The sequence below is a fragment of the Podarcis melisellensis genome (genome assembly GCF_964234715.1).
Source record: "Podarcis melisellensis genome assembly, chromosome: 2".
Taxonomy (NCBI): domain Eukaryota; kingdom Metazoa; phylum Chordata; class Lepidosauria; order Squamata; family Lacertidae; genus Podarcis; species Podarcis melisellensis.
Genome location: NC_138529.1, coordinates 67,381,605 through 67,404,039, shown reverse-complemented (window position 1 = coordinate 67,404,039; position 22,435 = coordinate 67,381,605). Strand labels below are relative to the sequence as shown.

Here is a 22,435-nt window from a genome sequence, read left to right as displayed (position 1 = left end):
CATAAAAGCTCCTTAACGGAAACACGTCGTCTGGCCTCTCGGCGTGACAGTTTCCGTCGAGGTGTGGGTGTCCCTATAGGAGGTCCTGAGACCTCCCCACTGGTTTCGCTTGAAGCGTCTCTGAGCCATCCCTCCGACTCACTTTCCCTTGGAGTTCTTGCTCGCCCTCTACTGGTTCCCTCTTCCGCTGCTACTGCTCTCTCACCCTCAGTGAGCCTTTGCGCCTCCGGCGCTTTAGATGTCAGTTCCCTGACAAGTATTATGCACGTCTACTTAAAAATAAGCCCTTTGAGTTTAACTGGACTTACTCCGAGGAAAGTGGGCACAGGATGAGACCAAGTGCAATTCTATGTACCTTTACCTAGCAGTAAGTCCAACTTAACATGGGCTTGCTTCTAAGTGGAGAGCCATAGGCTTCCACTACCTACCTGTAATCCTAAACAAACCACTAACCAAACAAAGTTCCACTGATTTCCATGAAACATTCTAATTATCCCAGGTTAGGGCTGGGCCTTATTATTATCATTAGCATTCATGTAATGCCATCAATGCATATGGTTATGTATGCAATTAAGATAAGAAATGAAGGGCTTGCAATCTAAAATAGTGATGCCTGTTACTACCCTTTCACTTTTTCATGGCAGGGTGACCAAGCCAAATATATATATATAGAGAGAGAGAGAGTGAGTACAGGACTCCAGAACTTTTGACAGAGGAAGCTGCAGTTTGCTGCCTGACAAGCTATACAAACATTAAAGATACACAGCCCACCCCCCTCAACATCATCATCTTCACCCAGGCAGCTTATTTGACAGCCACCCTGGTCAATACACACTTATGGAGGCTAATCTGCAAAGTGAGCTGTGTATGGATAATACAAATCACTAAAACTCTGATCATGTGATGCAAATAATATATTATTACCTTTCATTTTTGAATGCGTGTCTAGCACAGGATCATGGGAAATTTTACAGGGCCACCATGGACGCCTGTTGAACTTTGCCCATACAAGATCTCCAGTTTCATACTTCACCGGAGCAGGTTTCTTCTTATTTCGACCCTATGGAGAAAAAACAATAAACTGCATTGATATATAATTCACTCTAGTGGAAGCTGCTTGAGCCACCAGGACTGTAAACTGCAGTTGGCTTAAATCAGTTGATTAATTGCAAGAGGGTAAGAGTGGAAGGGCACACTGGTTTATTTTTGGTTTTGAGGTATTGCTGAAATAAGGATTGAGAAAGAAAATATCACAAATCTTCTCTTATTCTACCAATGCTCTTGTGTACTGAACTGTAAACAGCAGCATTATAATGTGAAGATTTATAAACAAGTTATTTTACACTTCCTTTGGGAAATGAAACAAAGGCACCAATATTGAGATTACGGTAGCTTGTATCTAAACAAAAAAAGTTAAATCAGCTAACTGGTTAAGACAGATCAACTTAACATTCTTCCAATCAGTTAACAGATCTACAACCTACACATTGTGCAGGCCCAGCAGCCAACCCTGACTCTTTTCCTCATCAAACCAAACATTTGCCAAGGGCAAACTTATATCACTAATAAATAAGCAGTTTTTAGAACTCTAAATGTGGATGAGTTGAACACAATAGTCACCTCTCCTAATGGAAAAACAGAATCGCTGCCCTTTCCTGTCAAGGAAACAGCTAAAGCTCTAAACTGGTACTAGGCAAAATAAAGGGTGGGGAGGAGAAGGGAGGAAATGAGATGTTATTGCTAAAATTGAGGATTTGGATACCCTTGCCGTTAGGAGGAACGTTTTCAGTTCTAATGTTTCTTAGTGACTGCAAAATGTGATCAAAGAATCAAGCTCTAGCCTTGCTTTTAAGGTGGAACACATGGGGCTACCTTCTCCGTACACTCTCTGAAAGGCCACCTCCCTCTCAAAGGCTGGAGGACCTTCCAGAGCAGCATTTTGTGAAGGGATCCTTCCAAACAGAAATATCAACACCCAAAAATGTGTGTTCCTCTTTGCATTCTAGCCATGATTCTACATGTAAAATTATGGAAGCAGGAAACTTATAATTTTAAAACTAAGTGCTACACAAGTTATTGTTAGAAGCCAATATTGAAAATTAGTTCCTCAGACTAAATAAAGCTTTATTAAAACAGCATCAACTTTTATAGGTAAGACACAGAGATAGTTGCAAACTATATATCCACACACCCACTTTCTTTGATGGATTAAAAATCTCCCCATATCACTAAATTGATTCATTTCAGCTCGCTCCAAAATCAAAGACAGAATGAATGGGTGAGCCTTTATTGCATCTTGCAGTCCCCAGAAGAACAGTGCAAAGACGTGGGTATGAGAAAGCAATAGAAAATGGGAAAGTGAATTTGAAAACATATTAAAAACAATGCTTGTTGTGATGTACAGATTGTCAAGCCATGATTTACAATCAACCAGGAATGCAGAATCGGAAACCATGGTTTGAAAACAATGGTGGTGCAGCATGATGCCTGCATCAAGGAACCATAATTACAGACTACATTTGTGCTTCTTAAATGTCCAATTAAAAATGCTGGATGCTCATTTTAACTAAATTTTAATATGTGAGGATGAACAGCTGAAAAGCAGAAGGAAGAGGCAGTGATTTGATGGAGATGCGGAAGGTACTGTAGGGTGCTTAATTCTTAACCTGTTTCTCTAGCATACAGGAAAACCACATACCTGGAAACCCAAGGCGGGGGAAAAATAAACTGGGGAAAGTAGGTTCAGAAGAAAAGCATCTCCTTCTCCGCTTCCAATTTATGTGTCGTTCCCCCCTCCCCCATAGCAAGGTGGTAGAACACATATTTAGAACAATTGCTTTGCATACTAAATGTCCCCCGTTCAATCCATGGCCTTTCCAGGTAGGCCTTAGAAGGACAACTATGGACCTCTGATGCTAGTCAGAGTAGCAAAACACTGAACTAGGTGGACCTGTAAGGTATAAAGCTGCTTCCTGTGTTGCTTTCAACTCTTTAGCAGAAACCCAAGTCCTCAGATAAAGATCTGTCACAGAAATTTAGCTCTCATGTAATTTATCATCAGTTCTGAAGTGAAGTTCAACATTAAATTATTGGAGCCAGAGCACAACTGTACTAGTCATCTACTTCAATTTTCCACTACATAGAATACAGAGAAAGAGGAAGTGCCAAGGGCACATATCTGCAGTTAGGAAGACTTCATGCTCGCAAAGTTAATTAAGAAATAAAGTGTGATTCAAAATGAAAGATACGCCTTGTTTTTTAAAACAGACCAATGTTTTTAAAATTGTTATAAAACCATAATCTAAGTCCCCCAAATGTTGATCTTTTCTAGTCCAACAAGCAGTATTTAACTTTTTTATTTAAAAAAACAACAACCATGATGCATTATGAGTCACAGTTTTAGACTAATACAACATTAGGAAAGACACTACACATAGGAGAACACTCTTATGCTTGAGTTATGCTGGATGAGGGGCTATGTGGAACTCTGTGGAAGGAGAGACACTGGTGCCATAACAGATATGGCAGCACAGCACCATGGAATTGCAGCTGTTCCACTGGCACAGAAATGGCAGAGGGAAGAGGCACTTCCCCACAGACCACTACCACATCCTCAGTGACAATGTAGCTTTACAACAGCCCCAGACCACATGCAAGAAATTTCCTCCCATTTACAGCAGTGGGAGGAAAACAAATGAAAAAATAGCAGCCACCCCACCTCAGTGAGCACCTCTCTCACATAGGCTATGGTGTAGTCTCAGCGCCCAAATGCAGCCTACCACCACAAATATATAAACCACATACAGGGAGGTCATAACTCAAGATGACAAGTCATGCAGCATGGGGCTTTTATTTCTCTTGTCTCTGGCGACACAGGGCTCACAAGAAGGGACTCCAGCAATAGAAAAGAGGAAGAAACGGTGCTCTGCACACAAAGGGAGCTCTTTGCACAAACAACTTGTGCCCCAGAACCCTGCCAGGAACTGGAGCACAGAGTGGACATTTGTTTTCCTTGAACCCTCACAGGAACCTTGCAGCAACTCCGTCACAGCACTCTTAACAGTTGGGGGTGCCAGAACAAAACACCCCACACAAACAAGTAAGGGGACAGGGCAAGCGTGCTACAAAATACATCCATTTTTCACTGTCTCCCACATCTCACCACCTCATCGCCACATACTATCCAAACTGTATTACTCTAACACTATGCTTCAGCAAAACGAATTATGGTGCTGGAGGAGACTCTTGAGAGTCCCATGGACTGCAAGAAGATCAAACCTATCTTAAGGAAATCAGCCCTGAGTGCTCACTGGAAGGACAGATCCTGAAGCTGAGGCTCCAATACTTTGGCCACCTCATGAGAAGAGAAGACTCCCTGGAAAAGACCCTGATGTTGGCAAAGATTGAGGGCACAAGGAGAAGGGGACGACAGAGGACGAGATGGTTGGACAGTGTTCTCGAAGCTGCTGAAGCATTGTTGTTGTTTAGTCGTTTAATGGTGTCCGACTCTTCGTGACCCCATGGACCAGAGATGCCAGGCACTCCTGTCTTCCACTACCTCCTGCAGTTTGATCAAACTCATGTTAGTAGCTTCGAGAACACTGTCCATGAGGTGGCCAAAATATTGGAGTCTCAGGATCTGTCCTTCCAGTGAGCACTCAGGGCTCATTTCCTTAAGAATGGATAGGTTTGATCTTCTTGCAGTCCATGGGACTCTCAAGAAAAGTTAAGAGTTAAGAAAAATTAAAAAATGAAATATTTTTTTTAAAATAATTTAAACCCCCACCAGTCATTGCGTCTTATTGAGAGACCTCTTTCTTTGGAACACACAGCGAATATCATTTCTGTAGCTTTTCTCCATCTCATTAACAACTGTGATGCTTCTTGCTCATTAAGAAAATGATGGGAAGATTACAGGCGCTTTCTAGTTCCCTAGCAATCCAAAGAATGACTTTAAATGGCCTTAGCACCTCCCCACCCCCTTCTGTGAGAGTTTTGCTTTGGTGTTTTTGGCTGAGGAGGAGATTAGTTTTACTGTAGTTGAAACAGAACTGTAGCTATGATTCAGGTGTTCTCCAGGTTTCTCAAATAACAACAATATTTGCACAGTGTCTTAATTGTTAAAGTGCTTAATCCACATTATCTCATCAATCTTCACTACTACCTTATAAAAATAGTTAAGACCAGTCCTATTTCCCCCTGCATATTTCAGGCGGAGGGGCTGAACCATGGCTGTGGTAGGTCAAGAGGACAGCATCCTGCCCTTCAAAACAAATTTTGGTATTACAGAACCAAGAAGCGATAGTGAATACAACACTACCACTTGAGTTACTCAGCAGGGAAGGTCTCCTAGGCACAAACAGCCCTGACTTGTGATTTTAAAATAAAAAAATTAAAGGGGGAGGGCAAATGCCAAGAGCTCTCTGTGAGCTACTGAAAATGTCTGGGGCAGGGGTATATATGGCCTGCAGGTTTGCCAGCCCTGCTTCAGAGGGCATGCAACTCTGTTCTGTTCACACCTAGTAGTGTGTTTGTGAAATACAGTACAGTCGTACCCTGGCTGTCAAACTCAATCCATTCCATAAGTCCATTTGACTCCCGTAACAGTTTGAAAACCAAGGTGCGGCGTCCGATTGGCTGCAGGAGCTTCCTGCACTCATTCTGAAGCTGCAGAAGTCACGTCAGACGTTCGGCTTCCAAAAAACGTTCGCAAAACATAACACTCACTACTGGGTTTGTGGCATTCGGGAGCCAAAACGTCCGAGTACTGAGGTGTTCGACAACCAAGGTACGACTGCAGTTGTATTTAATTAATGTTGTGGTCATATAAAATAAATTAAAAGTATTTATTTTAGCTCAATATGGCTCTGAACCATAAGGATGTTTCACAGGTAATGGTGAGATACCAAGTGTTCAGGATATGGAGACAGCAAAAGGGAAAAACCAGAGTGCAAACCACAGATTGCAAACAGGGCACTCAGTTTAGGCAGAAAGGCTGTCTGTGTAAACTGGAATGTTTCACATGGGATGATCCATAAAAAGGGCTGCTTGCATTTCACAAGTCCACTTATTCATTTAGTTCCCCCAGAACTAACATGCCTGTTTCCTTACAGCAAATGGAAGTCAATATGGAAAATGCTGATGGGGTGAAGGCAGGAAGAAAGTGGGAAACGGAGGACACAACAAAAGGGTGGGGAAATAGGCAAAGTCAATAAAACCCATAGCAAAGGTAAAGGAATAGGGCTGGGAGATGAAGGATGGGAATAAGATTTATTGACTGCAACCTTCACACATATGCTTGGGTGTAAGGTCCATTCGACACAGTGAGACTTGTTTTTAGGTCACCTACCGGTGGGGAATAGTTTCCAGCTCAAGTGATGAACTGTATTCCCTTGTGAGCAACATTATGGAAGTCATGTGCCAACACAAGGCGATACCAAATTGAAAGTGGGTGGAGCCAATGCCACACACACATCTCTGCATTTCCTTGCCATGTGCTGCTGAAGGCGCTCTCTTTTCTCAGCACACAGTGAGAAATCCAAGAGAATGCAGGAAGACTATTCCTTTCCTTCATCACGCACCACCTGAGCCCTGCCACATCCAGAAACCCTTCCCCCCCCCACACCTGCTTCTCAGCTGGTTCATGCAGAAACCACTGATAAGCAGAAGATACAGTATATAAACTATTACAAGGCATAATACAGCATATGGAACATCAATAACCATAAAATATGGTCCCATTTACTCAAATACCCACACAAATTCCACATCAGCTAACAGAGCCCTATCTTTCCAATCATTCCACACCTGCACACATTTAACCAAACTCTCTCACACAAAATAAACCACTAACACAATCTCCAACACGTACCTATTCCAACAAGTCCCCAGGAAAATATACAAAATATACACACACACAAAAACCCCACACAACAATACTGGCAGCCTGATACTGTACCAATACCAAATTTAGTCCAGGACTCCATCATCTACACAGCTCTACCCCTAGTCAAAAGTTTACAGCTCCCATCTGAGAGGATGTCAGACTCTAACCCCTCCCACCCACTCTAACACCTCCCACTATGGGACAGTATTATGCATCATCCTACTAAAATAAAAAGCACAGTCGTAAGAGGGATGAGGCCCTGACACTCACGGCACTCTAAAGCCATGGTGCTTCTTTGCTGCCTTTACAGGCAGATGTGATTTCATTAACAGCCCTGTGGGGAAAGTACTGGAATTATGTGTACAATCCAACTCTTTCAATTACAGAACATTCTCAGAAGCAAAACAAAGATTAGATTTTGATCATTTTGTAATGAATCTATGTAATAGTGTATGTTCGGGTGGAGGGTGGGTTGTAATGGCAAAAGTATGAACAAGTGATTTAATTTACTCTTAAATCTTAACAGCATTCGTGTAATTAAGAGGACTTCACCTAGCCTACTTAACGCAGAACGAAATGCAGTTTGCTATACTGCACATCAAGCTATCTGCTATACCTGCACATCATTCAATATCCCTCTTTATAAAGGGTAGAGACAATGAACAATGCACCTTCTGTTGTCCCACATTCCCAAAAATACATACCCAAATTGCAGCAAAATGGTTTCTCCTTACAAAATCATTTGGTGTTGTATGAAATACAGTATGTGAACACAGTCCAAGCATTTGAATGCTCACACATACCAATGTGTAAAATATCCTCCCATTTCTTTACCATAAAGAAAACAAGACCCACACCTATGACAGAATTTCTTTCTTTCATTTGTAAGCAACAGGATTCTAGAGCATCCTTTGCCAACCTGTTGCCCCACAGGTGTTTTGGACTACAACTCCCATTGGGCCCACTCAGAAGGGCTGTGCTGATGGGAGTTATAGTCCAAAACAGGCATAGGCAAACTCGGCCCTCCAGATGTTTTGAGACTACAATTCCCATCATCCCTGACCACTGGTCCTGTTAGCTAGGGATGATGGGAGTTGTAGTCACAAACATCTGGAGAGCCAAGCTTGTCTATGCCTGGTCCACATCATCTGGAAGGTACCAGGGCCCTGGAGTGCTGCTGCTGGTCATAGACAGTGCTCTGGAACAGATGGAATAAGTAGTCTAACATTGTACAGTATAAGGCAACTTCCTATGTTCCTATGAATAGTGACGCATGAACAAGACACAGAAATATCCCCATCAAATTCAGTTCAGTCTTTGGCAGGACTTGAATGCTAATATCTGATTATAGCTCATTAGCTGGATATAAAGATAAAGCAAAAGGATATAAAACAGATTTTTAAAAAGTAAGAAAATACTTTGCATAAAGCTACAAATAAAAATCTGTATGATATCTGAGTAGTAAGGACACTAATGAATTATATGAATTCCACATAAATTATTATGATTTTCTATATTAGGAATTAGAAGATCTGACAAATCTGGAAGAATTTTCATGGTGAGAATTGTGTTATGTTGTTATCTGGCAGTAGTTTGTCCCCACAAAAAACCCAGTCACCATGTTCTCTACCGACTAAAGCCTTGACATCAACCTCAATGGTAGCCCAACACAGCAATTGCAGCAATCCAACCCTGAAATTATCCAGAGGATTTGGCACGGTTCAATGTTTTTCAAAAAGGGGAGGTTGTTTCGAAACCTTTTTTTAAAAAAAATTATTTGAACCATGTTGTTTTGAAATTTGGAAGTTAAGGAATTTAACAAAACTTGAGACTTTTTATAAAGTTAAAGATCATTTATCCAAAATTTATCCTTTGTTATTGAATAATAATTATGAATTGGAACAGGTTAACAACTGTATGAGTAAACAGGCACAATATGTAATATCTAAAACATTACTCTATGAATACTATCAGATTCCCTATTACCGTTGTTAAATTATACATCTCAATAAACAGAGAACACAGAAAATTAACTTCTTCCATGATAGTCACAGCAAGTATGTTGTCTGCTCAAAATATTGGATAAATAAACTTTGAGAACTAGCCATGATGTTAAAATGGGGGTATTATTTAACATACAAAGAAAGAGGATATGAACAAAATAGATTTCTAGAAGCACTGTCTCCATTTATATTGTATTGATAAAGAAATTACTGCTTCCCTGAAGTTCAGTATGGTGTTAACGTTTTAAGTAAATAACCTCCTCCTATCCTTTGTTATATAGCATATCATTGTTTCATTTAAAAACATCTCAAAAAAAGGTTGTGTTAATTTAGAAAGACTGTTCAAGCTATTATGATTGCTGTTAAATCTCTTTTTAAGCTTTCCCTGTAATGTTGTATGGTACCTTCCTCATAGCCCCCTTCCGCCGCCCCGCCCCGCCCCCCCGCTCCAGACAAAGAGGCCATGCTTACTGTAACTAAATGCAATGAAATGAAATGAGAAATTTGGTTAGATAAAATTAATAAATTAATTTCCAAAACATTCTCATCATAGAAGTTAGGAAACGGGGTTGTTTCTCCCCAGTATTAATCAATGTGTACTATTAATTATTTAAAATATTTATCTGTTTGGTTAACAAATAAATTTATTCAGCATCTGGTATCTTAATTTTTATGGCACTTTCCGTGACACACTTCCTATATTTTCAACGCAGCAAAGTTCTCCTGATCATTTATTTTCAAATGACATTTTACTGTTTTCCAAACATGAAAAACAACTAGTCCCTGAATAGTTGCCTCCTTATTTTCCACAACAATATCCAATTGACAAGTGATATCAGCATGATAGTCTCCAAGATGTAGAGCTTTGTGTTAGCCCATCGTTAATTCTATCCAGAATACAAGAGAAACCAGGAAATGCAAAACCTGTTTGTATGACAAGCATGGCTTTGAGGTGATTTTATTACATGGAGTGTATAGTATATGCTCCAGTACCTAAATAGCAGTACATAATGTAGTTTTAATAATTTTCAGATACGGAACCCTTATTTCTCAAATAAGTTGAAATTCTCAACTCATACAACTACTAATATTTACAGCTTCAAACTAGCTGACCATATTCCCTATCAAAGTACATATTAAACAGAGTAGCCCAGTCTTATAGCACTATTTGATGAGCTATGGCACAATCTGGTCTTCTCTCACTGCAACTGAAGCCTTAACCAATGCTATCAAAATGGAATAGAAGGAATCCAGCTATGACCAGGTTACTAATGCACTAGGCCAACACTTTCCTCTATAACCAGGCCTTTGGCCTTACACTATCTGTGGCCTTTAAAAAGTGGGTGAGACGTTTTTGTTGTAGTTCTCTTTCCTCTTGGTGTTGATGTATCTATGTGTGATTTCCTGTCCGTATGTTGGGTTGTAAGACACTTTGGGTTGTCCTGGGCCAGATGAAGCAACTGACAAATTTAATAAGCAAAAAGAAATAATAATAACCCCTATGGGTGGTAGTCAGGGACGCAGGTGGCGCTGTGGGTTAAAGCCTCAGCGCCTAGGACTTGCCGATCGAAAGGTCGGCGGTTCGAATCCCTGCGGCGGGGTGTGCTCCCGCTGCTCGGTCCCAGCGCCTGCCAACCTAGCAGTTCGAAAGCACCTCCGGGTGCAAGTAGATAAATAGGGACCGCTTACTAGCGGGAAGGTAAACGGCGTTTCCGTATGCAGCTCTGGCTCGCCAGAGCAGCGATGTCACACTGGCCACGTGACCCGGAAGTGTCTCCGGACAGCGCTGGCCCCTGGCCTCTTAAGTGAGATGGGCGCACAACCCCAGAGTCTGTCAAGCCTGGCCCGTATGGGCAGGGGTACCTTTACCTTTACCTTTTTATGGGTGGTAGTCAACTACGATGTCCCATCAGTACAAGGATTTCCTTGTATGCTACAGGGGTTTCCCCCTTTCCTCTCCAAATCTGCTCTGTGTAACACATACAATGACTCTTACACCTTTACTCAATAGGCTACATTCCAGCCAAGCAAGAATTGTGGATTTCTACACATCCGCAACCACCTCTCCATCCAACTGAGCGAGCAAATTACATTATCTAGAACATATTCCAGTAAGGCAATTGTGGGGCAGGGCCAGTGACAGGTGGGGCCTCAAGGGTGGGGCATGGCCTAGGAAGAGTCTCAAAGGCCAGACAGAGAGGCCAGGAGGGCTGTATTGAGTCCCTGGGCCTGAGGTTCCTCACTCCTGGTTTTGCAAGATGTTTCTTTTCTCTTCAAAGGCATAGATTCCTGCCACCTAATTGTACTATGAAATCAATCACATTTCTGAACGGTGAGGCACACAGACATTCAAGAGCCAATTTAAAGGACGCAGCAACTCACTGATAATATCTCCCTTTACACAACTGCAAGATAAGAGCATCGTGAAGAAACTTAAAACACTAATGAATACTGTGTAGTAGTGTTAGTAATAACTAACCAATAGGAAAAGGAGCCTCCTCTAAATTAACCTATGAAAGAAAGCGCAGGCATGATCGATACGTCACTACTGCTTGTTTACTTTGTATAATTACCACTTACGAAAGTTCTGTCATTAGGTAAGTTTCTTTTTTTAAAAAACATGGTCATCCTTAGAAGTGTTCATCCCGACTGAGTATGACGTACCCTATTGCTTCTTGACAAGCAAGGGATCTTCCCATACAAAGACACCAGCACCACCTCCAAGAGCCAAGCTTATTTCTCCCTGAAAAGAAATATTCCTAAAAGGAAAGTAATTGGCCTCTAGCAAGGACTGCATCTGTCAAGTACATCCCAGAACTTGTTCACAAATTATGCTACAGTTTATGGTTATATGTGACATAGAAGTTTAATGTAAAACTCACCAATCTGCAGCAGCAGGGATTGCCTGTTGTAAATAATTTCAGATAGTTTCCCCCCAAATTAATGGCTTTAACAACACCATTTTTAAAATCCTAATCAGCAACTAGCCATTGTTTGGTCAGGGCACTGAAACTGCCCTGGCTGATGTCATTTGTCGGGAGAGGGATTGGGAGAATGCAACCCTGCTCATTCTTTTTGACCTTCTGGTGACTTTTTATACCATTGACCGTAGCATCCTTCTGGAATAGCTCAAGGAAGTGGTTGTTGGGGCACTATACTTCTTATCACCCGTGCAATTTAACACCTATATGAAGCCACTAGGACCAGTCATCAGCTGTTTGGGAGTGATGTGGCACCAATATATGAATGACACCCAGCGCTCTCTCTCCCTCTCCTCCTATCTGTATCAGGAGAGCTGACTGAGGCATCAAGACAGGTGTTTGGAGGCAGTGATGAGCTGCATGGGGGGCAACAAAGTGAAACTAAACTGTGAAACAAAGTGCTATGTGTTCTCAAGTCCAGGAGGTGGAAAGCCCACCTTTTCTGATGGGTTTGCACTTTAGAAGGAGGAAGGAAGCTTGGATGTACTCCTGGATCCAGCACTGTCACTTGACACGCTGAAGACCCATCTCTTTATCCTGGCCTTTGACACCTGAGGTATATCTTTGCAGGACTCATCCTATTCTTCTGACCATAGTTCATGTTACAACCACTACAGTTTGGATGTAGTGACAGAGGGTAAATCCTACTTCACCTCCACAGCCACAACTGCAATTTTCTCCATACATCTTTTATAGCTTCCAAGTTGGCAACTTGAGTGGGGGGGGGGTCAAGGCTAGGATCAGACAGTATTCCGTAGGGGGATAGATTTGGCTCTGGGAGTATTTGTTGCTGATCTGGGATTCTAAAGGGTATGAACTAAGATTATCCACTGACTGAATTTCAGTCAGTTAAAATTCTGTAGCTGTTTACATCTGAGTGTAAGCAAAACCTCGAGACAGATACTATTTGAGCTTTTGAAAGAAATGTGAGGCAACTAATAAGTTAGCAAAAGCTACTATTCATTGTTGGAAAGAAACAAAGAAACAAATATATTATTTTCTATGAACAGTAACACATTGGAACATCCAAAAAATAAATAAAGATAAACTCTCTGATCTACTGTCATCATTTGTCTACATAAATTAAAATTGCCTCCCACCAATAAATCAACTGCTATCCTAAGATGCAGCTAGATGGCCTAAGCCCATTGAAATAAATTGAATTACGGCAGCAATGCTAAAATCAATTACCAGGAAGTAAATCCCACTGAACTTAAATAATACTTTTAAGGAAACATGCCTGGGACTGTACTGCAAAATGTCCTTCTGCATGTGGCAGACTATTTTGGTTAAAGCTTTTGGGTTAAATTAGGACCATTAATTCTGCTACAAATGAACACTACTGAGAAGACTGCCAGTTTCACTGGGGGGGGGGGGAATAAGGTAATATATAGCACCCTTGATAGAGATTAGCAAATCTCTAAAAAGCAAAGTGGGCTTAACAGAACTTCCATGTCACTACAGACTAAATGCTGCAGTATATATCTTACATGTGCATGTTGCCTATGCATGTGGCTGAGGGATCTCAGAAAAAGAAAAGTTAAAATTAAATCTCTTGCTTCGTGCACAAAACTTAAAATTTATGATTTTGGGTTTTAAACATTTAAAAGTACAAGCAGTGTTCACGCAAGGCAATGAGGCTGCTGAATGCAACTGAGTGGCTGATTGGACTGGAAGGAGATCGAAGGGGGCAATTTAATGCCTCAACCTGTACTGCAACCAGAGAGGTATAGGGGACTTTTGACTGGGAATCCAAACAAGCTTCAGCTTCACTTCTGACCTTCAATATTAACAGCAGGCTACATTGCAGAGCTGCTGTAAGCTTTTCTCTCTCAGCATAGCATTCCAACTTGCAACCAGTGTTGGAAACTCAGATATATAATCTAATCGCCAAATGGCACCTTAAACCTAGGTGACGGTCACCACAATGGAATGTCTAGGTGCCTTTTCTCTTCTTTTTTTTGCAATGCAGTTAATCATCACCATTATTATTATTATTCACTTCTTTTCTATATCACTTTATAGTTTAAAAAACACATCTCAAAGTGGTTTGCAACATATTAAAATAATATAGTAAAATAAAAATTATAAAATAATATAAAATAAAATAATATAGTAAAATAAAGCAATCCAGAATAAAACAAATTCAAGCTTCAAGGAAAATATTTCAGATCTTTCTCTAAGTGACATTTTGTTTTCCCCAGTTGCCAGCCTGGCATCCAGAGATCTCCAAGTGGTCGCAACTGGACCCAATTGCAAAACGTGTTTGATGCCTGGCAAATGATTTTGCTGAGGTGTTAGGGGTCTAATACCTCAGGACTGCAAGTTGATGTAAATGGCTCAGAGCCTAGCCTTCAGAATTCAGTGTGAACTACACTACAGAGATGTCATAAACTACTCTCTCGCAGCCTTTCCAATGAATTGCACTTGCTTTGGAACTTCCATTTTAAAATAAGTGTTTCACACTAAAAAATAACAGTAAGAAAGAACAAGAACTCTTCCTTTCGCTGCTACCTTTTGTGGTTTTAGTCCAGTTGGGGTTGATACACCGGTGCCCAATCTGGCCTACATTCCTCCAGCTATATCATTACATCAAGGGTGGACTAATTTAAATAAATGTGATTTAAATCACAAAAAGGCCAGTTTAAATTTCTGATTGAAGTTTCTCATTTGTTCTTCATATATTTTAAAAAATAATGTATAAAAATTTGTCCATGTTGGCTTACAACTAGGATCAACATTCTAATTATATACTTTGTATAATTATATATACACTCGGTATTTTTCATAATTTTATAAAATGATACATGGTGGCCACTTATTTCATCCAGCCCAATTTCATATGTCAAAAGTGCTGGTAATTATGGGAAGAGCAGTTCATTTTCATAAGATGAAAAGGAAATGTCCTTGTTTATAAATATTCATAATTTGGTATGGGGGAAAATACAGATATCAGATAATTAAAGGATACAGAACTATCTTAACCATATACAGGATGGCATCTACAGATGTTCAAAGGTTGGCAATCATGACCTGTGATGACCTGCTAGTTCTTTGCCCCTAGCATCAAGGCCATTAACAGCAGTATTCCATGTGATTCTTTATTTGCACTGGTGTTGCTTTCCTAACTCAATGTCTTTCATAAAGCCCTACCATTCAGACCCCCTTGGGTATTACAATTGACAGAGGAGGCCCTCTTGGTAGTTCTGTCACCCTCACAAGTTTGGAGATTGACAGCTCAGAAGAGGGCATTCTCTGTGGCAACCCCTAAACTGTGGAAGGCTCTCCCCCCAGAAGTGCATCTGACACCCTACTTTTGTGGTTATCATCATATGCTGAAGATCCACCTCTTAACCCTGGCCTTTGACACCTGAGAAATTTTACAATATATTCCACTGACTGTAATTTGTTTTAAATTATTTTAATATTGTATTTTTTAAATTGTTGTAACGCACCATGGGACCTCATGGTGAAAAACAGGGAAGAAATCTAATAAATAATAATAACTGCAACAAACCAGAGTTTTTGGAAATGCAGATGCACTATTTCAAGCCTCCCTTTCCTCATGTGTCTAATGGAAGCTTTCTTGCTTTTTGAAGCAAGCTGTATTTTCCCAGTTTTTGAAGCACATGGGAGAGTGTGGTTTGCACAACTCATAGCAAGCCGGAGTTTGATTATGCGATATTATACAAACCTATTTTCCATATCCAGATAAAATGAGAAGCTAAAGTTTGTTTCAAGCAATTGAAACCTTAATCCTCCATACAACCCAAAGGAAGGAAGGAAGAAGAGAAATGTATGAGAGTCGCCATAGGATGCCCATGTCACAACAAACTATGGTATGATCTGATAGCTGGATGGAGCCAATAATTGGAGGATTAACATGCTTTTTTTAGTGCTTTATACTAGGCTACTTCTAAAAAGAGAAACTTACAGGGAGCAATTCAAAATCCCACACTTCTGATCATTCCATCAGCACAAGTATCTTTGCTTATGAAACAATACCCCTCTTCTCCCATGTGGTGTTCTGAGGGTTCTCCTGACTCTGTAGAACGGATCTGGGGGAGGTGGAGAGGGAGTGTTGGGGGAGGAGAGGGAAAGCCCAGCTGTGCTAGCGGGAGCCCTTGCAACAATATTTAATTATTACTATTCTTAGCTCATTAATTTTTTATCCATTTTAACTACATCACATGCAAGCAGCACCAACTGATGAGCATAGAAGCTCATACATAACTCTTATCTTGCAATAATCACACCATGAATTGTCATGTGCTCTCACCCCTAGAAGAAGAGTGCTTGAGAACACAAGAGATACTGATTCATGCTGTTGGGACTTGAAGATCTATTCAACTGTGGTGGGAGAGAAACCTAACCCCCAAAATGCACACAGGTTTTAGCAGCTTGCAAAGATGCAATGGCATCTATTAGAACTTCACATGAATGTTATGGCTACAGTAACGAAATAACGTGCGGTGATAGGATCACTGGATTACTTGAGCTAACTTCAAAGAACAATAATTTCAAACGTAACCAAAATTAGTCATAGAATTATTGCTTAAGGTATTTCTGTAATAATAGCTCCCTTGGCTTAAACCATCCCTGACACATGAGCCTCAGACACCAGAGTTGCCAACAACATTTTCTTCCTTGCTTTTAAACCTTGAATGGACCCATTGCTCAGAGACAATTGCAAGACCAGAATTATGAGACAACCACAAACAAAATTATTTTCTGAGTCTTTCTGATGTCATTCTTTTGGTAAGCTCTCTTCCATCTTTACATGCCTTACAAAAAAAGGTCTGATTTCCAAATACCCCCTTTCAAGAAAGGCATTTCTCATCAATATTTATGCACCAGCATTCTATTTTTTAAATATTTGCATTAAAAAGCCATTATACAATGAGACAATCAAAAGAATTCTGCGCAACTAAAAACAAAAAAACTCCTAACAGAAACTAGATGCCATACACTTTGAAAATGTTTTATAATGGTTGTCCATTTCAACTCTAACTCAATGTAATAATGAATTTTGGAAGTAAAGCTGATTCTGTTATTAAGTAGAACTATCTGCAAAGTGCTGTGATATCACTTATGGCCTCACTGGGGCCCCAATCAATCATGCAGATTTTTTAATAGCACCACTTAAGAGGTATTCTCACTTTAGTCCCAGAAAGAAGGGGATGCTTCTTCTAAGATGATGCTTGCTACGACACATGCATGCAATATCCAAAACCAAAAGGGGATATCCAACATTACTCATACTTAGATCAGTCCATTGATTTCCATGAGACTACTCATCGAGTATGACTTCGTTGGATATCACCCAATGCCTACATTGCTAGCCTCAGAACCATTTGTTTTACATTATGCAAATTTAATTGCTAGAGTAATAGGCTTAAACTCAGATCATATTAAGATTTCTTTAATGGGACAATATCCTTAATAAAAAACAAACATTGGGTTGCATTTAGCTAAATGACTGCACATGCAGAATGACTCCTGTGGGTGCAACATACCTTAATTTCCCCTCCATCTCCTCTCCCTGCACCACCCCCAAATCTACTCCAGAGGGTTGAGGATGCAGTAAGGGAGGAGAAAGAAGTAAAAGTTCTGTTGCACTTCTGGAAGCTGTTCCATGCATTCAGATATTAAGTTGGATACAACCCATTTCTTCTCTTTACAGTATTCAGGTGCACATATGTGTGTTAACACCTGCACAATGCTATCTGCTCCACAAACATTTAGGCAATACTTTACGCAATACTCTGGAATGAGTAACTATCAGTAGAAATAATCTCAGATGTATGTGAGCCGTTTGGCAGTGACATTATTTTGGGAAGAGGTCTCTCAGTAACTGAAATACCAAAGCCAGGTAAATTCTAATGTAACTGCACAAAACACTTCAAGTTCTACAATACCATATATATTTTTGCCATGGTACAAAATATTCTAGTAGACTTTCCCAACATGTTGTTTCACAAATGTTGTGAAAATAATTTCACAACACTGTCCTATGCACGTTTACTTAGAAGTCAGTTCCACTGTGTGCATTCCCAGGTAGATGTACACAGGACTGCAACTTTATGCACTATTTGCAAAGTTACACCTGAATGTAAGTCTTTTGACATGACGTATTCTCAAACTACAGTAGGCCCAGTTCGCATGTAACTCTAAGCCAAATCATTGCTAAGTGTGAATGTGCAAGCACTCACAATAATAATTATGGCCTGGTCTTCTTACTGCCACACTACCTGGAGATTAAGGTACAGATTAATTTACCGTTATTTCCAAATTCAGACTCACAGTTTTTCTTCCTCAGACTATCCACAAGCCCAGATTAAGATATAATGCTGAGCCAAACCATGGCTTAATTTCAGTAGCACACCACGAAGATCAAGGGAGAACTAGCCACATTTTTTTTACTGCGAGTACTCACACACTAACATACTGAAATTTCACCATGGCTTTTTGTTTAGCTTTATGTACAAACCAGGCCATTATCACCACCATTAAAAGTCAACAAACACACCTCAGTTCTCCTCTTAAAAGAATTCAGAACCATAAAAAATTACTCTGCATGCGCCAGTTCATTCTGCAAAACAGAAAACAATGCAAGTCTTCACACTTTTCACTTAAACTATTAAATGAAATCTCATTTTAGTAATGGAGTGTTTTGTTTTAACTGAGGCCACTTCACACATGCCATCTTGACTGCAAATGTTTACCAGGATATAAGATGTAAACACTTGCTTGTATTATTATATGCATTCCACACCACATGTAAAATGCAATGCATGTGCATTTTAAGGGCTGCTATCTCTCTCTCTCATATATATATATATATATATATATATATATATATATATATGGGTGGGTGGGTGTAGGTGGGTGTAATATTAATGCACTGAAAAGCCACAACTGATAGCAAGTTTCTAAAGAGTGCACATGCATCAAGAAAAATATATGCACAAAAGTATACACATTTTCTTACTATTACCTTGTGGGAAACAGCCCTATTAACCTTACAAAGACAGCCAGAAATCAAAGACTAAACCTTTTTAGCATATGCAACTATAATATGTTTTTTTTAAAAAAGAAAACCACTAAGAATCTGCTGAAAAGGAAAACTGAAGAGCAGGTTTTCTGTCTGAATAATGTTTTGGCTTTCCAGCTATCATAGTTGTTGGGTTTTTTTTAATACAGTACCTCATTTCAGCTAACAGTGCAAAAATTAAGTATAAGGAACAGGAGTTTGTGAGGGGTGCATGTTTTCAAACACTTTTATAAAGTTACCAAATCTTAATTCTTGTTACAACCAGCAGAGAAAGATGACAAGTTATGTGTTTAGGGGAATTATATTCAAATGTGTGGAGGGGAATTAAATTCAATTCAGCTTCTGTGATAAGGAATTTTTTTCACTGTGTCAACTTCTAGGATTGTATGCCAGGCAGAAGGACCACAAAACAAGTTGTTTTCAAAGCTCTTGTTCAAACTACCTTCCTTTAATTATCTGCACTTTGCTTTGCAAATGAAACAAAACACATGGAAACTCTACAACCTGTTAACTCCACCCACCTCCAACTCTCGCTCTCTCTGTAACAGCAACAGACCAGAGGAACACCATGTAGAACATTTCCCCATAAATAAATTTGCAGAGAACTTAACGGGTACCCCAAGACTGCTTACAGGTGGCAACGCTGCTGTTGCTGCTGCTGAGGATGATGATTTTGCAGTAATTGAAGTTTCAAGCCTTTCTATCAAGTTTCCTAGTGTGATGGGACCCTGGGCTGGATTTTCTTTTTCAGATACCTTCTTCGTAATGCTGCACTGTTTTTCTGTTTTTAAATCTGTATCTCCAGGAAAATAAGACACTGGGCGCAGGTCTAGTTTTTCAGTTCTATTTCCTACTGCAGCCTCTTTGCAAGTGTTACTTTGTATTTGCTCTCGAGGAAAGCCGATTGGGAACAAGGTAGACATTGTCTCATTGTGTCTAATTTCTATGGAGCGTCCTCCTTGGATCTCCTCAATCAGTTCCATCCCATCCTCGGGCTCCTCCTCCTCACTGTAGGTGCCGGTGTCTCTGTCCTCCATCATAAACTCAGTTTCCTCTTCTGGGCTTTCATCTGCTTTTAGGAATGATGTTTCGGAATCCACCTCCGGGTCGTCCTCCAAGCAAGGAGAGATGGAATCAAAATCCAGGAGTCTTGCCGAGTCATGCCGGGTGAAGTCTTCTGAGTCGGTTAAGACTGAAGAATCGCAGAGCTCGGCGCTGGAGTCGCTCCTTTCAACTTCCTGCAAACAATCAGAGCCATCTTTTGAGCCATTTAAATATTCGGCACTGAACATGGAGGCCAAATCCTGCAGCCTGCGCAGCGGGATGTAGCAGGGGGAAGGGTTTGGGCCATAGGCAGCAGCAGCAGCAGCCTTTGACTGCATGGTGCACCCATTAGGTGGCTCGGGGCTTCGGCTCTGACCCTCCCCCCCGTAAGGGCCGTCCCCGTTCTCCGGCACATCTAACGCCAAAGGGCTGGCGAAGGGGGGCAGGTAGCCCCTCCTGCTCACTTCGCAGGCCTGATCCATCCTGTGCGGCGGGCATCAACCTGTGAAGCAAACACAGCAACAATGGGGTCAGGCAAACCCTCCAGGGCCTTGTTCTCCAAAATGGCAGCCACTTCTACTGCTGCTGCTGTTGCTGCTCCTCCTCCTCCGCGGCGGCGGCGGCGGCGGCGGCAGAGGCCCAGCAAACGCCTCCCGCTCCTGGTTGTGGGGCCGCAGAGAGCCTGCACCGAGCCGGCTGCATGCCTCTTCCACCGGCCCGCAGCTACCCAGGCAACATTGCCTCCTGATCGGCGCAGCCTAATGTCGCCTTTCACAATAGCGCAGCATCCATCCTGCCGCTGCTGGTTGCAGGGAGCGCAGCAGAGCAGGCCTGGCCTGGCCTGGCTCCTCGCACTCTCCCCCTACCTCCTCGCCCCCGCCTCTCAGAGATCTGCAGCTGCTGAGCAGGGATCGCTTCAGCAAAGGCTTCTGGATCTTTCATCCTCTTCCGCCCCCGCCCCCACCCCGGCCGCCTTTTGCCACCACCCGGCTTCTGCACTAGGCCCGAGACACCGGCTGGCGTGCCTTGCCCCACCCCCACCCCGTTTCCAGAGGCCCTCCGGGTGAGGGTTGCGGCGCCCTTGCAATGTCCCGGTGCAATCTGCCCGCAGACACCAGTTTCCGCCTTGGGGGAGAACAGGAAAGTCTTTCCTGCAGTTTACCTGTCGGACTCTGTTTCCCCCACCCTTGCACAGGGCCAAAGGGAAGAGCCGACTTGGCTCCTCCGGTCCCTACCAGCTCCGTCTCCAGCCCAGCTGCCTGCCAGCTTCTTTTCGCTTGCTAGCTCCTTTCCTCGCCCGCGCGCGCCCGCGCGACGCTGCTGCACGCGCGCCCCCGCGGCTGTCCCCTGTGCGCGCCCGCGCGCGCCCCCTCACTGACTCTTGGGGTTCAGCAGCAGCGCCAGCGAAGGCTGCGCTGTCCAATCAGCGCGCGCGTGCGCGTCTGCCCGTCGCTGCGCCTGGCCTCCCCCCTTCCTTGGGGCACTTACGCGGCCCCTGCGCTTTCGGACGCCCCCTAGCGCTCAGGGCGGCCGCCCCTCCCTTGCCCCACCTATTGCTCCTTGCCCTGGGCTCCTCAGCCTGTTCCAAAGGGCTGGCGTCGCTTTGCCGTCCTGCCCGGCCTGGCCTCGGCCTCCCTCCCTTCCCACTGCACATGGCGCCGCAGCTCCCTTCTCTGCCCGCGCTGGACAAGCCCTGCCTCTCCCGCTGCCAGCGCCCAGCACCATCCTTCCCCTCAGCCTTGCTTCGTACCAAGCCACCCCGGCAGGGCGCCGCCTGCGAGGCCAGGCCTCTGCTAGCTCCCCCGCCAAGCGCTGCAAGCAGAGAGCAGGAGCGAGCAAAGATGGTGGATGTGGAGCTCGCCCACCCACCCGCTGGGCAGCCGCCGCCGCCGCCGCTCTCTTTGCCAGCCCAAAGGAGGGGAGGGGGAGCCCCTCAGACGCCCCGTGACCAGCAGCCAACCGGGCTTAGTCCTGCCTCGGTGTCCTCTCCCAGGCGCATGGTGCGCCTGGGGCTAAGCTGCTTTTCACCTCAGGCACGGTGGGGTCCTGGGAGCCTAAGCGACCTCGCAAACCTTGTCCCCCTCTCCAACGGGGGAGAGGGAAACGGGGAGGGTTTCTCGGCCACTGAAGTTGGGAGCCCGAAGGACGAAGCCAGGCCATCCCCATATTCCCGCCCAAACAACGGGGGAGACTGGACGGGTCAGCTTGTTCCCTTATCTCCAGCCAACAATGGGGGTGACGAAGGAAGAAAAGCTCCGTCCGCTCTTTCTTCCGCCGCCACCCCCGCTCGCAACGCCGATTAAGGGGAGGGGGGCCGAACTCCTAAAACAAACGGCTGGACAGGGAAGGGAGAAATGGCTGCTGTGTGGCCCCCGCAGTGAAAGGGGGCCAAACTCGTGTGTGTGTCTGTGTGTCAGCGCGCGAGGGGCGACCCGCGTCCCGGGCGCAACAGGGCAGGCCGATTCCC

At 42.9% G+C, this 22,435-nt stretch overlaps 1 protein-coding gene across 19 annotated transcripts in view; it reads right to left on the bottom strand.

The window, feature by feature from the left end:
- Positions 1-21,889, bottom strand: part of NSD1 (nuclear receptor binding SET domain protein 1) — a 69,043-nt gene extending 47,154 nt beyond the window's left edge. For 4 of the 19 annotated variants that reach the window (XM_081900959.1, XM_081900960.1, XM_081900964.1 and 1 more), the window contains exons 1-3: positions 21,131-21,269; positions 19,446-20,470; positions 925-1,060 (exon numbers count right to left, since the gene is read on the bottom strand). In XM_081900959.1, coding sequence (XP_081757085.1) covers positions 925-1,060; positions 19,446-20,450 — 1,141 coding nt within the window. In that variant the 5' untranslated portion in view covers positions 20,451-20,470; positions 21,131-21,269. The other 15 variants (XM_081900956.1, XM_081900969.1, XM_081900972.1 and 12 more) reach the window with 14 other exon arrangements.
- Positions 21,890-22,435: the final 546 nt, after the last annotated feature.